The 14,475-nt window shown below is 41.9% G+C and overlaps 1 protein-coding gene across 1 annotated transcript; it reads right to left on the bottom strand.

Annotated features, from left to right (window-relative positions):
- Positions 1-5,791: 5,791 nt before the first annotated feature.
- cyb561 (cytochrome b561) lies at positions 5,792-13,774 on the bottom strand (the record flags this gene model as incomplete). Its single annotated transcript, XM_079252601.1, has 5 exons — positions 5,792-5,984; positions 7,339-7,496; positions 7,565-7,668; positions 7,783-7,881; positions 13,570-13,774. 5 exons carry the CDS (start codon positions 13,772-13,774, stop codon positions 5,792-5,794), a joined length of 759 nt encoding a protein of 252 aa, XP_079108727.1.
- Between the last annotated feature and the right edge of the window lie 701 nt (positions 13,775-14,475).

Below are 14,475 nucleotides of genomic sequence, written 5' to 3'. Positions count from 1 at the left end.
ACCAAGAAGCTGTTTGAGGGACGTCGTCAAGCGGCGTCGTCCAAGATTAATCAGAACTGTGGAGTTACGCGCTTCGTTGTACGTATGTATCATTAGTACTCTGCACTGAAACGATCCTAACGACAAGCACACGCTGAACTCGCGTTCTGAAGCATCCGTTAAAGGCGGTTCCTCTCAGATACAACACAACGATGGTTGGGAAGGAGAGGATCGGACAAGATTCTCAATCCGCCTTTCGGATCCAAAAGCACAAGGACGAAGAACCCAAACTACTTTTTGTCATCGATCTCTGATTTACTGGCATCTCAGATCCAGATGAAGCACCGCTGTTACCTTTGCCTGCTGCCGACGCCTTTAATGAAGACTCATGTCGTGTATAAAACGCATAAATGACGCAAAGACTCGATGTGGAAGAAGTTCTTCAAGCGGCGCCAGGCGGAGACCGGTCAGTGACGCCATTGTTTTAGAAGCAAGGACAACATGGTCATTCAATAAGCACTGAATTCCTGTGCATAAAACAAAAAAGATCATATTTATCTGTAGTTTTTTTTAAGTTATGTGTGTATTTAACTGTAAAAAAACATTGTTTTCTCTTCTGTTTTGTTTACTTTTGCCGCCTCATGTTGATTTGGGGATAAAAGAAACATCTGTTTGTGTTTGCATACGTGGAGAGTGTCTGTCGCTTCGGTGCGTCCTGTAAAAATGCCTTTTAAGATTAATTACTATTATTTGGATTTATACCGTGCAGCAGAATTCCTCTTGTTTTACTTTCCTCCTTTTATATCCCGTTGTCATAGCGATCCTAATTTATGCAACTTCACAGATTCCAGCTAACAGAACTGGTCACGTGTTAGAAAAACGATCCTCCTGAGCTCCTCGCTGGTTTCTCCTGCTGTAACTGTTTAAGGAATATTATTTAAAGCAGGGATGGAGAACCCTGGTCCTCATGAGCCGGGATCCTGCAGGTTTTCCATGTTTCCGTGCTCCAGCACACCTGATTCAAATAAAATTGGCTTATCAAGATCTGCACAGTGATTTATTCATTTCTGGTGTGTTGGAACAGGAAGACATCGACTGTCAGCATGAGGACCAACGTTCCCCAACCCTCATTTAATGGTTGCCTAATTAGGATGGACCATTTAAACAGGTGATATTTGGGGCTTGTGTGAAAGAAATCTGTATTACTAAGAATGAGGGAAAATGATCAAATTCAGGATTCAAATCCCGACAGATTTCCATCTGTCAGGATCTGATTTCTCGTTACAGTGAGTTTTGTCTCAGAAATACTGAGAAGTCCTCCAGACGTCCGTGAGATGAGGAGTGTTTTTCCTTGTTTACACATGGTGGCGCTGTTGGGACAAAAGGCTGCTCTGCTGGGCTGAGTCAGTTTATTTTATTTCAGATTAACTTAAATGTGCAGAAAAGGAATAAAAGTATGTTGTTGCGCTTTCATTGGAGTAAAAAAAAAAAGCCAATTGGACGCCAACAGCTGGAAATCAGACACCTCTGGATTAATCTTTATAAAGATACTCACCTGGCTCCATCTGAAAGTATTAATATCCAGAATAACGGCTGATTTAACACATTTTCCACACATGCAAACCTTGTTTTCTTACTTCTTTTGGTTTATTTCCAGTGTAAGAGCATCTCGGTTGGAGCGTTCCTGCTGCTGATGGTGACCTCTGACCTCTCTCAGCGTACAGTCATGTCTTACTGCTCAGGAGTTCCCAGCTATGAAAAGATGTGACGATTTTAACGGTGGAGCTGCATGAAATCTGCAGTAATCTGTCCAGTAAGAATGCTAACACACTTTATTAGAAAGTTGGTTCAGTGATGAAGACTAGATTAAAAAGGTGAGGCTGTGTGGAGGCAGGTTGTCGTCTGGATGTTGGACGAGCCTGATGACAACCTGCTCCCAGATGCACAAGTAGGATCTCAGCCTGCTCGTTCCCTGAAGGGGGGGGGGCGCTGTGAGCCTTTTCACCGTAAGATTAGTTCATATTTAAAACTCAGTGATTGCCACCATAAGAAGAACGTCTTTATTAAAAAGTTTAAAATAAGATGAATGTTTGGAATCAGCTCACGTGAAAAATAGACTGCTGTGTTAATGTTTAAAAGAGGAATAAAGAAGACTGAAAGACATGGAAAAGCTGGTCTCTGTGTCCTTTATGTGTCCAATATGCAGCGACACTTAAATGTGACTCAGTGACGTGGAGTTATCATCGTCCTTTTGGGCCATGTGACTCATTTACAGGCCTCTGCAAGAACACTGCATACCCATGATGACAGAGCACGTCTGCAACCTCCACACAGTGTGTTTAAGTACGTCGGAACATAATAAAGGTGCTTTAAACATCTGCTAAGATGCATAAATAAAAAGGTGAAGAATAAAAACGGATGGTACAAATGAAAATCTTTCCAGGTTTGACTGAAAACAAACACTACCAGGATAAAGATGCAGCTGTTGCTCTGAATCTAAGAATATTGTTGGTTGTTTAAAAGTATTATTTTGGGAAACTAAAGCAGTAAAACATTAAAGATCCCAGCAGTGGCCTCCAAAATGACCATTTAGTTCCTGTTTGGCGCCATCTGTTCTCCAAGGTCCCTCTGGGAGACGTCCGGCTCTAAAAGGCCGAGCTGTGTCCACGTTTATCTACAGCATGTAGATAAGATCCTGATTGTTGCTTTTATCAGGTTTTATATCCATTATTTGCTTGGTATAGTTTTGTATCTGCAGACCTGCCGTCTGCTTTTACTGCGAATCCTGCAGCAAACAGCTGCTTGGGAAATATTTGATACGGTTTTACAACCTATTACCCAGGATTCTCACCAGCCTTTTCATCAGGTCCACTCATCTGTTGGTACAAATATCTAATCATGTAGACATGGTCAAGTTTTTAGTGCAGAATAAAGCTGACGTTGGTATCAGGCTCACCGTTGGATAAAAGGTAGAGTTTAACCTGATGATGTGGTTGCTTTGCTGCTAGCTGCCCTCCACATCCCTGTTAAATGTCCCATTTAGTTTCATATTAGCTTGAATGTAATGAAAAGTAAAGAAGAGAAGCTGTTTCACACATACTTTATTTAAACGTGTCCCAGAGAGACCTGGGCTTCACTGTGAAGAACATCAAGGAGACATGAAGATAAATAACATCCAGCAGTGCAAGTCAGGCGCCACTAATGCATCCTGAACTCTGACTGAAAAAACAAGTTTTACATGTTTACTGCATCAAACATCACAATCTGTACACAAAACTCCACAAGTCGCCTCCAGGATTGATATTTATATTATCATTTAACAGGTGAACAAAGAAAAGACATCAGGTCACAGAGCTGAGGGAGAAAACACGGGATCATAAAGATAGCAAATGAAAAAATTTGAATTATAAAGCAAAGAAAAGCCATCAGTTTACTGTGAATAAAATAAATAGATCATAGAGCAAATAAGAACAAACATCAGGTCATGGATCTAATGAAAAAAAGACTTAATTGTAAAGTAAAGAAAGAAAAGTCATCAAAAACGTTCGATTTCCAGAATTAACAACCAAAAAGCATCAGATCAGCGCTGAAAAAGAAAATGCATGATCTCAGAGCAAACAAAGAAAAGCCATCAGACCATATTGTCAGAGTCTGAACATAATGCAGGAAACTTTATATGCAACTTTTTTCATGTTTAGATCTTTAAATTTATGTTTTTTTTAGGTTTGACTGTAAAGTTAACCATCGGGTGTCTTTCCTGCTGCTGATGTGTTGCAAACATAACAAACGTTATATCGGTTTGCACTTTAAGACAAGCGTTGCACCAAGAGGCTTTTATCATTTCCTCAGAATTTTTCTAGGTGATCAACATGTTCAATTATGCCACTAATAAACAGATGGAAATTCCTCATAGAAGCTTCTGATCTGAATCCCATCTGCAGGGGAAACGACGACCCGTTCAGCAACAGAAGATGGTTTGTAAGAAAAGCAGAACGTTGATGATCTCACTGAAAACTAAACACTACAGTGATCTCCTCTTCCTCCTCAAACTCTCTCACGATCTATTTTCTTCACATTTGGATTCAGATCAAAATATCCTCTTCTACCTGCCATTCCTTGTTTCCAGCGTTAGTTGGCGAGTTCCTGCATTTTAGTGGAATAATGTCGCAACAACCGAGCCAATAAAACTTCCCCAACATCACGATGACCTGATGCCAGTTCAGGGGAATGGAGGCAACACTTCAAAGTATGCAGATAAAGGCCCAATCCCAGTGCCAATCCCAGTCCTAATCCCAGTCCCAATCCCAATCCCCGTGCCAATCCCAGTCCTAATCCCAGTCCCAATCCCCGTGCCAATCCCAGTCCTAATCCCAGTCCCAATCCCAGTCCCAATCCCAGTCCCAATCCCAATCCCAATCCCCGTGCCAATCCCAGTCCTAATCCCAGTCCCAATCCCCGTGCCAATCCCAGTCCCAATCCCAGTCCCAATCCCAATCCCCGTGCCAATCCCAGTCCCAATCCCAATCCCCGTGCCAATCCCAGTCCTAATCCCAGTCCCAATCCCCGTGCCAATCCCAGTCCCAATCCCCGTGCCAATCCCAGTCCTAATCCCAATCCCCGTGCCAATCCCAGTCCCAATCCCAGCCCCAATCCCAATCCCCGTGCCAATCCCAGTCCCAATCCCAGTCCCAATCCCCGTGCCAATCCCAGTCCCAATCCCAGTCCTAATCCCAGTCCCAATCCCCGTGCCAATCCCAGTCCTAATCCCAATCCCAATCCCAATCCCCGTGCCAATCCCAGTCCCAATCCCCCATGCCAATCCCAGTCCCAGTCCAAATCCCAGTGCCAATCCAAGTGCCAACCCAGTCCCAATCCCAGTCCCAGTCCCCATCCCAGTCCTCATCCCTGTGCCAATCCCAGTGCCAACCCAGTCCCAGTCCCAATCCCCCGTGCCAATCCCAGTCCCAGTCCAAATCCCAGTGCCAATCCCAGTCCTCATCCCAGTGCCAATCCCAGTGCCAATCCCAGTCCTCATCCCAGTGCCAATCCCAGTCCTAATCCCAGTCCTAATCCCAGTCCCAATCCCAGTGCCAATCCATGTGCCAATCCCAGTCCCAATCCCAGTCCTAATCCCAGTCCTAATCCATGTGCCAGTCCCAATCCCAGTGCCAATCCCCGTGCCAATCCCAGTGCCAATCCCAGTGCCATTCCGTTGGTTCCACCATGCAGTTCAGCAGAATGCCTCTTACCTTTAGGTAAACAAGTAGTAGTGTTTATAAAGTGGTCATTAAATCACTGCTACTGCCTGGTTAACAGAAGCATCTCATCGCTGCCAAAAAAAGGAAGAGGAAACTCAACTGGGCACACTCCGAAGTGTTTTTACGTCCATTTCACTCGTCTGAACTGAAGAAACCGGATATTTCTTTTCAAAGCTTTGCTAAAATGACTACTTAGTGACGACAGCAAGCGGATCACACATCTTAAAATATTTTTACAGGTTTTTCATTCATCTCAGGTCACATAAAAGCAACTTTTTGTTGGTCACTGGAGGTCGTTTGCACAGAGAGATGTGTGATAGAAGAAAATCTGCCAGTTAGAAATACCTCCAGGATCGGGTCATTGTGTTTCTATAAACAGCGTAAATAAATCGTTTGGGGAGCAGACCGATGCCGCCGTCGGTAATCTGGGACAGCAGATCCTGTCCAGCCTTTCTCACCTCACCAAAGCAAACACTTAATCTGGTTTCACATCAACAGAGACAAGCAGCAGAATCGATCTGTGTCCTGACAGGTAGCGAGGCGTCAGAAGGAGCTCAGGGTGTGGTCGGCGACCCCCCCTCCGTCAGGGTCTTGAAGTGGACGGACAGAGACTCTTCCTCCGGGTTTGGTGGACGTTTGTACTCCTCTCTGGTGATCAAATAAGACAGCAGCACCCCAAACAACACCAGCAAGAGCCCCAAGATGTTGGCTAGCACCCCCTCTGGGGCGAAGTGGGAGTAGGTAGACCTAAGAACCAGGAGAGGGGAAATCCTTTAGAAACTAGATATTGGAAGCCTGGTAGAAACGGTATGCAGTCACCAGCCATTTTATCAGCTGTTGGGGAAAAATGACAACTTATAGAAGAAAAACAACAGTAGAACTCAGGACTGTGTTTCAGAGGGAAAGTAAGAACATTTCCACGTGAACAATGTGACTGACCAGATGGGAAAAAAACACTAATCTGTGGGGAAAAACCCGAGAAAATGGCTTCGGATTGCAGGAACGCATGAGGACTGGATTCTAGAGCTGGAAGACCGTCATGTGATGAGTCCCTGGTCCAGAGTGATGGAGCATCAGGGTAAAAAGTGAAGACTAGTGTCTACTGTACAAGCCTGTGGGTAAAGTCAAGTCTGCAGGCATTCAGGTCTAGATTCAGGTCTTGGTTCAGTAACATTATGTGCCAAAAGACTGAAGTCAGCTACCAGAATATGCTGAGTCAGCAGGTTATTCCCTCTTCCCGATGGCACGGCCATTTTCCAAGATGGCAGTGCCAGGATTCATCTGGCTTAGATCGTGGAAGGGTGGGGGAAGTCTAAGATCTGGAGTTCCCACCGTTGGTCAGGTCTAAGTTCAGGAACACCATGTGTCCAAACCCTGTTAGCAGCTGGATGTGAGCTTTGTGACATGGTGCATCATCCTGCTGGAAGTTTCCATCAGAAGATGCTACACTGTGCTCATAAGGGGATGGACATGGTCAGCAGCAGGACTCAGGTAGGCTGTGATGGTTAAACCAGGTCATGTTGGTACTAATGGGTCTAAAGTGGACCAGGAAAATGGATGGATCCATGTTGTCATGATGTTTCCAGCAGATTCTGATCCTACCATGTGAATGTGGAGCTGAACTGGAGACTCATCAGACCAGCAACGTTTCTCCATCTTCTATTGTCCAGTTTGAATTGTCGCCTCAGTTTCCTGTTCTTACTGACAGGCCACTCTTTCTCCTTTCTTCCTCTTTCTGACTTTTCTGATTATTATTATTGTTGTCGTCAATAATGATACTGATACCAACAATAATAAATAATAATAACAATAATAACAACGATAATAGTAATAATAATAATAACAATAACAACAATAATAATTATAATAATAAAATAACAATGATGATTATTATGATAATAATAATAATAATAATAATAATAATAATAACAATAATAAACACAACAGCAACAACAACAATAATAATAATCTCAACAACAATAGGTTCCTGCCATACTTCATATGGCTTGGTCCCTAATAATAACAATAACGCCAATAATAGTAATAATAATAGTAATAATAATAGTAATAATAATAATAACTAAATAAGTGACAGACTCACGAGATGCTGAAAAGAAGTTTCTCCGTGATGCCCAGCAGGCTCGTCCCTATCGCCATGACCAGCAGAGTCAGGCCACAGAACACATGGATGGGCAGGTACATGGCTCGCAACCATGATGACGCAACGGGAAACAGGAAGAACAGCAAACCCATCACCCACTGGGAGAAACAGAGCAGAAGCTGAGTGTTGTGATCCACAGCAGATAAGATCTGCACGTTGTGTTTACCTGTAAGCAGAACAGGATTAAGGTGGCCAGGCCACACCAGCTGTGCAGAGAGTACATGTCCGGAATATTAGCAGCTCTGTGGAAGTCAAACACAGCCACGACACCTGCACACGCACATGCACACACGCACGCACACACAGACACACACACACACACACCTTTAGACCTAAACCGTCTTCATGTATGGGACGTGGGCCTGGTCATTTCCCTTCTCTCACCTACGATGCTGACGATGAGGGCCAGCAGGTGGATGATGCCATGAAGCAGCTTCACGTTCCTTTTTGCCTCGTTACGAAACACTCTGTAGACCAGGATGGCTGAAGAAGAGGAGGAGACTTCATCAGCCATCAGAGGATCATCAGTTCTCAGGAGATAAAGGGTTCAGGCAGTGAAATCTGAACATCATAAGTGGCGTGCAGAAGGAAAAACTGTTTCTGATGGTAGAAAACAACATTCATGTAAACCACGATACTAACAGCAGGGTTTGTGTCAGGAACCGGGAATCTAACCAACTACTTCCCCTCATTTACAGTTACTGACAGGCAAGCGAGGTGTGTGAACTAAGCCCACTGTAGCGGTCTTCATCTGACGAGGGTCCGCAGAGCGAAGCAGCTACATAGTGATGATGATTGGCTGAGGAAGAGCAAAATGTGACGACAAGCCAAACAGAAGCAGATCTGGGGTCGTTGATATAATGAAGCATAAATATACCATATTATGTATAGTCACTTTCCCTAGTAACTAGTTACTTCTATTAAGTATAGACTGAGTTTCTGAAAGAGACAAACACAGTTTTAATGACATTTATTACGACATTCGATTACAAGTCTATTTAGTGAGGAGTTAGTATCAATATTTCATGCTGATGATTGCATTGATTGATTAATTGATTGATTGTATCTTTTAGGTTTGTTTAAATATTCCAGCACGCTGGACGGACTAAATGCTTCTTGTTATTTCATCCAGTGGTTCCCAAACCTTTCTGCTCGTCATCAACAATGCCGAGGACGATGAGTTCCCAAGAGGAGGTGGAACTTCTTCGGCTTTATTCTGTCAGATGTTATTATTCTGACACACACGATGGAGTTTCTTCACCACCCACCAATGTGTTGTTGTAGCCCACGGCAACGCACGTCTCGTCATGTTTTCTTCTCTTTTTGTTTTGCTTGTTGAATTCGCTGTTATTGATTCATCGTTGTCGTGTTGTACTTTAACAAATTCGTCCATGTTTTGCTAGCAGTCAAAAACAAACGTTTTATTTAGCCGAGCTGTGCCCCTCCCTCGTCGTAACTCTGTGGGGGTGGAACTGGACCTGATGGTGTCCATGTCATGATCTGTGGGTTTAGGTGGGTTTTAGTTCTGTGATCTGTTTAGTTTCTAGTGTTCTGAACAGTTCAACTTCAGAACGTCATAGAAAACCCTGAACAACCTGCTGTTGGTGAGCTGCTTGGTCAAAAAGGAGCTTGTTCAGTAACAGGCTTATTCCAATGAGCTGAAGGTCTGAAAGGTAAAAGGATGTTTATGAATATATAAATTTAAGTCATGAGAGTATTTTGGGCTCATAATGAGAAAAGAGCAGCACATAAGGCAGAGAATGGATGTAAAAAACTCTGTTCAGGATCAACTGTGTCTTTTTTTTTTACTTCTCTCACACCACAATAACTGTTAATCTTCAACCTTTTCTTTTGGCCACCTGAGCCAGGAGCTTTCCTCTTTTTCTTTCAAGCAGCTTTGATTTCTTTTCATCAAAAGTATTGAAATTCATTGAAAAGAAGCTAAAGACTAAAGGTGTGCTGTCAAGCGTAACTACATTAGGACGGACATGTGTTTGTGCCTGTGTGAGGAAGCCCCCCCAGGGGTTTCCATTTCACATTAGCCTCCAGTCTCAGTCTCCATCTAATGCCCAGCTGACCTTTTCCTCTATCGTTCTAATGCAATCTAGTGCAGAACCAGTTGAGTTAATGCTGTTACTCTCATTAGCAAAAGTACCCAGGGCTGCAGACACAAAACCAATGAGGAAGATAACTGGTGTGGTCTTCATTTCAGGATACAGACACATCCACAGGGTCTGCAGGCAGCACTAATGCATCAGACATCAAATTGGCTCCTGAAGTGTCAACTAAATGCATAATTTTTATCAAGAATATGAGCAACACAGAGGCTTTAGAAACTCCAGTTAAGTTTGGATATTTAACGTCCTAAAGCTTCCAATCCTTACTATCACCCATTATTATTTCATGATCTAGGCACGGTTATTCATCTAGCCATTAACTCAATAATTATAAAATGAAAAATTACAGTCTCCCATTTTTGTTATTTTAGAACCTCAATGACCTGCTTTTATCATTGTCTTTCATCCAATATGTTGAGTAGAAGACCTTTCACTGAAAAAGCAATACAATTATTTATAAAAAGATAACATTTAATTCATGTTTTTTTACACGGTGTTCAAGGAAATATTTCAGTTTATAAATAAAAGTTTTTAAATATAGATTTTGAAGGTCTATTACACAAAATACTCACAAAATACTTTCAACCTTTTGGGTCATTTTTATAGACTGACTTACTGAGTATTGGTCTCTGTTGAGTTTGCCTACATCTGAAGGCAGTCTGATGCAGCGAAACAGTAAAATAAAATATGAAAACTAACAACTGTATAAAATAAATTTAATTTGCATTAATCTATCAATCATTTACAGCAAAAACAAACAGTCTGCCTTGTAGTTTCCATGTATACTGGAGTGAAATAGAAAGCTCTTCTTCATGCTAGCTGATTAGCTTGTTTGCTAACAGGACTTGTGTACACTTAACTCAAATCAGGTACTTTCGCCATAGTTTTTGTCTTAAAGATAAATTTTTGTTTTAAACGTTATGATTAACAAGTTAGCATGTCAGTTGTGAAAATAGCATGTTAGCTACTAACTTTTCTACACTGTGCTGTAAAAACCAAGTGACTTTAAATGTTTTAAAACTGACCTCAAATCATGTAAACAGCCAAAATAAAGTAGACATTCTTTTGAAAAACTGTTTGGGAAGGTAACAAATCAACATTATACAGTTTTTTAACTACTTGTTTTCACATGTCATGAGATCTATTTTATTAGCCGTGGCTAACAAGATTTGACGGTCAACCTAGCAAGCTCATCCTAAAGTGTGTTTGGCAAACATTTTCACAATTACTGAAAAATCCCTTTTGTTTTTGTTGTTTATGGCTGTTAAACAACCACATCTTGTTGGAGACTACATCTGGGATCTTCATGAAATCATAAATAATGGAGTGAACCAAAGATTTTATTAAAGCTCGTAAAGAAAACACAGCTGGAGATCTCTGTAGGGATCAAAAGAAGCTAAAATTATGGCACAATTTCCAGAGATCACTTGCTTAAATCTCTTTACTTCATTTGGAGAGGGTCCTTTTCTATTGGTTTCCACTTGTGGCCCATAGGCAATAAACACTGTAGTCAAGATTGCAGTTGCTAAGCAACAGCACTTGTCCTGTGCTAATGTTTTAGCTTTATTCGCCAGAATGTCGTAGCAATCTTTATGATGCAGCTGACATCGCCAGGCAGTTTGAATAAAACTCATTGCAACAATGCTATAAAAAAAACCAAAAAACATACTAAGCAAGGCTGCTGTCATTCCAGATACTGGGATGCTGAACTGATAGGTATTTCACTGATTCAAAGGTTAAATCTATTTTATGGATGAGGTTCAATTCCATCTCATAACCAAACTTTTTAGGGCATTTAGTTACTAAACCCACATCTACACTGAAAACAGTCAAACAACCTCACATCTTTCTTGCACAACGTTAGCCATTTTGTTTTAAACCACAACTTTGTTCATCAGAGGAACATGAGCATGAAAAGTCACATGACAAAAGCAATTTGGAAGGGATATCGGGGTGAGTATGCTCTTCACAGCCCTGCATGACAGTGCTTGGATTCAGTGTCAAGTTTGAAGACATAAGAAGTGAAAACTCGGCTAAATACCACGAAGAGATGCTAGTGTTTGCTGACTTGCACCTTTAATGTCACCAAGTCCAATTCTCTGTTGGATTATTCTGTCAACACGTCACTGGATGTGACAGAAAACACATACACACTCATACACTGACGCAAATCCCTCCTGCTTTTTCCTGTTGGACCTCTGGTGTGCTTGTCGATTGGCTGGTGGTGGTGATGCTACTGGTGGTGTTGGTGGTTTTGATGGGCATCTGCTTATTGTTAATTTAATGCAACAGGTCAGCAACAGCTTGAGGCCACGACTCATGTTTACCATCATAACCGCAGCCACACACCACCACTAATCTGCAGCATCCTATTACGATGTCCTTCTCCCCGTTTCACTCAATTTAAAGAACAGTTTCCTAAAAGGACTCCTCGTAACCATGACAACAGACTGGATTACAGATATCAGTCCTGTGACAGAAAGAAGAGGAAGACTTACTGGAAATGTGTTTATGTTTTAGCCACTCCTCTGGTAAAAAAGATAAAAATATGTGGGAACTTCAGTATCTCTGATGAAGTAAAGGAACTCACAGAAAAAAGCAGATATAAGAGAAATATAGACATTAAAAATGCTGAATCAGGTCAAGCTGGTGAAAAAAAGCCAGAACAGATGTGATGTAAGCAGTTTGGCTGGGACATGAGTGGGAGCACTTTTTCTGATCTCTGTCCTGCCTGGCTTCTGTCATAGAAACACTTCCACATGCCGTTGTTGTTTTCTATCCTGTGACCTAAAGATGCAAAGTAGTCAGCTGATCTGTGAAAAACAGTGAAGCATCTCAGAGCTACAGCTTAGTTTGTCCGTGGCAGTCAGGGTGGAGCTGTAAGAAGTAAGTAAGTAAATAAAATTAAATAAAAATGTTAAAAAGCAGTAGGTTCCAGCAGACAGGATGAATGCAAGGCTTCGGCTGTATTCAGCCAAATCTGGCAATGAGGCTCCTTCCCAAAGAGTTTTGCCAAAGAGGCAAAGAATCACCTTTATATTACCATAAATATTACTTTCATGCTTTTGTATTCTGTTGTAGAGCTAATTAAGTCAAATTTAGATAAGTGAAACATTAAAACAGACAAATTTTCCAAAGCAATGCTTCAATATTGACTTTGCAATATTGAAGCATTGCTTATGGAAAAAACATAATCACCTTTCCTTCTTCATCTTGTTGAGGAAACAAGCTTAGCGGCGGTTGTTTCAGATTAACTGAACGAACACAGTTAACATAAATCTGAAATAAAGTCCAGTTTAAAACTGGACGAATGTGTATTTGTTTAGACTGGATTACAATGAAGTGGCCTGAACTGATTGTCTGTCTAACCGGTCATATGCAGATAAAACTGAACTGAACTGAATTAAGACATGAGACCATACTATCAGGGAAGAGTTCTAGAAAATACTGCACCATTAAGAGGTTTAACAACATATAACCGAGGCCAGTCCACGTAGCTGCAGTGGTTCTTCATGTATGACTGAGTATTCTCGTATCACATCCAAGTTTTTTATCCTAAAAATATGTCAGTATGAACATTCAACTTAAAAATGTTGAATATTACATCATCTCTGTTGGTTTTCAAAGCACTCCTTGTAGATTTTCACAGTATATGTCCAGATAAAGTCATCAATCCTTCCAAATACCCCATACCCAAGGCTGGATTATCCAATGGGAATTATGGGCACAAGCCCAGGAGCCCACGCCCGCTTGGGGCCCATGTGGGGCCCACGTACAACAAACACCAGCAGTTTGGACATGAAACAAAATGTACATAAAAGCCAGATAGTTACACCACTACCAATAGTGTATTACTATTGGTCCCATTGGCTGAGAGATGTTAGAAATGTTGTTTCACAGTGTATCATTCCCAATTTTTTACAATGTTGCGATGGGGAAGGGGGCCCCTAGAACACTCTGGGCCCAGGGGCCTATGCACTTTTAATCCGGCCCTGCCCACACCAGTCCATATCCCCTCATTTCACTTTGTCTTACTGAACCAGTGTGGACTCACCATCACCCTGCAGGAAGATCAGGCCCAGCACCATGCACAGAGGATGCAGGTTGAACTCCTGGGCTGAGCCGTCCCAGGCAAAACCTCCTCTGTAGTGGCCCATCCACACACCAGTCAGCACCACCGACACCAGCCCCAGCACCTGTGACGCTCCCACCAGCCCCGCAAACACAGAGCCGCCATGACGGGGACCCGACTCATCCATGTTCTGAGACACATAAAGAGAAAACTTGTTTCAGTTTGGGAGCTGAAGTAAACCAAGACAAACACAGTTACACCATCAGGTCCTTTCCGTTGGTCATTTTCCATCTTCATGTTGCCATGAAACACAAGTTCAGATACAATTTCACCTTCACCAACCTAGAGAGGAAACGTGTACATGTACGACGAGCCAGAGGCGCCAGAAACATCCAACATGCTGAAGAAGACTTGATTAAAGGGAACTCTACAAAAGCCAAAACTAAAATGAATCTCAGAAACACTGATTTAGCAGAACTAATCTACTTGATTGTTAAGACGACATTACTGTGGCGAATAAAACAAGCATGACCATCAAAGTTACCACCTGTACCAAACCTGTTGCATGGACAGATAAACATGGTCCGTATTTATCTGTAAATTATTACTGATGCACTTTAATGACACGATTTTCTCTTCAGGCTAATTTTACCGTAATAGATGCTCGTTTTTCATCACATTACTCATGGATCATGGGCCACAGTTACAATATTCCTTCATAATATTCCTTGATAAATAATTTCTTTTTACTCAGTCTGCATTTCATAATCTGAATTTAGAGGTTGATAAGGGACAGACCATTCAGAAGATAAAAGATTTGACAGGAATGACCCGTTTCTCCCACATTAAACGGTCAACAACTCACCTTAAACATACAAGGAATTAGAA

Source organism: Telmatherina bonti, assembly GCF_933228915.1.
Source record: "Telmatherina bonti genome assembly, chromosome: 14".
NCBI classification, from domain to species: domain Eukaryota; kingdom Metazoa; phylum Chordata; class Actinopteri; order Atheriniformes; family Telmatherinidae; genus Telmatherina; species Telmatherina bonti.
Note: the sequence above shows the minus strand (reverse complement) of the source record. Positions and strands in the feature narration are given on the sequence as shown.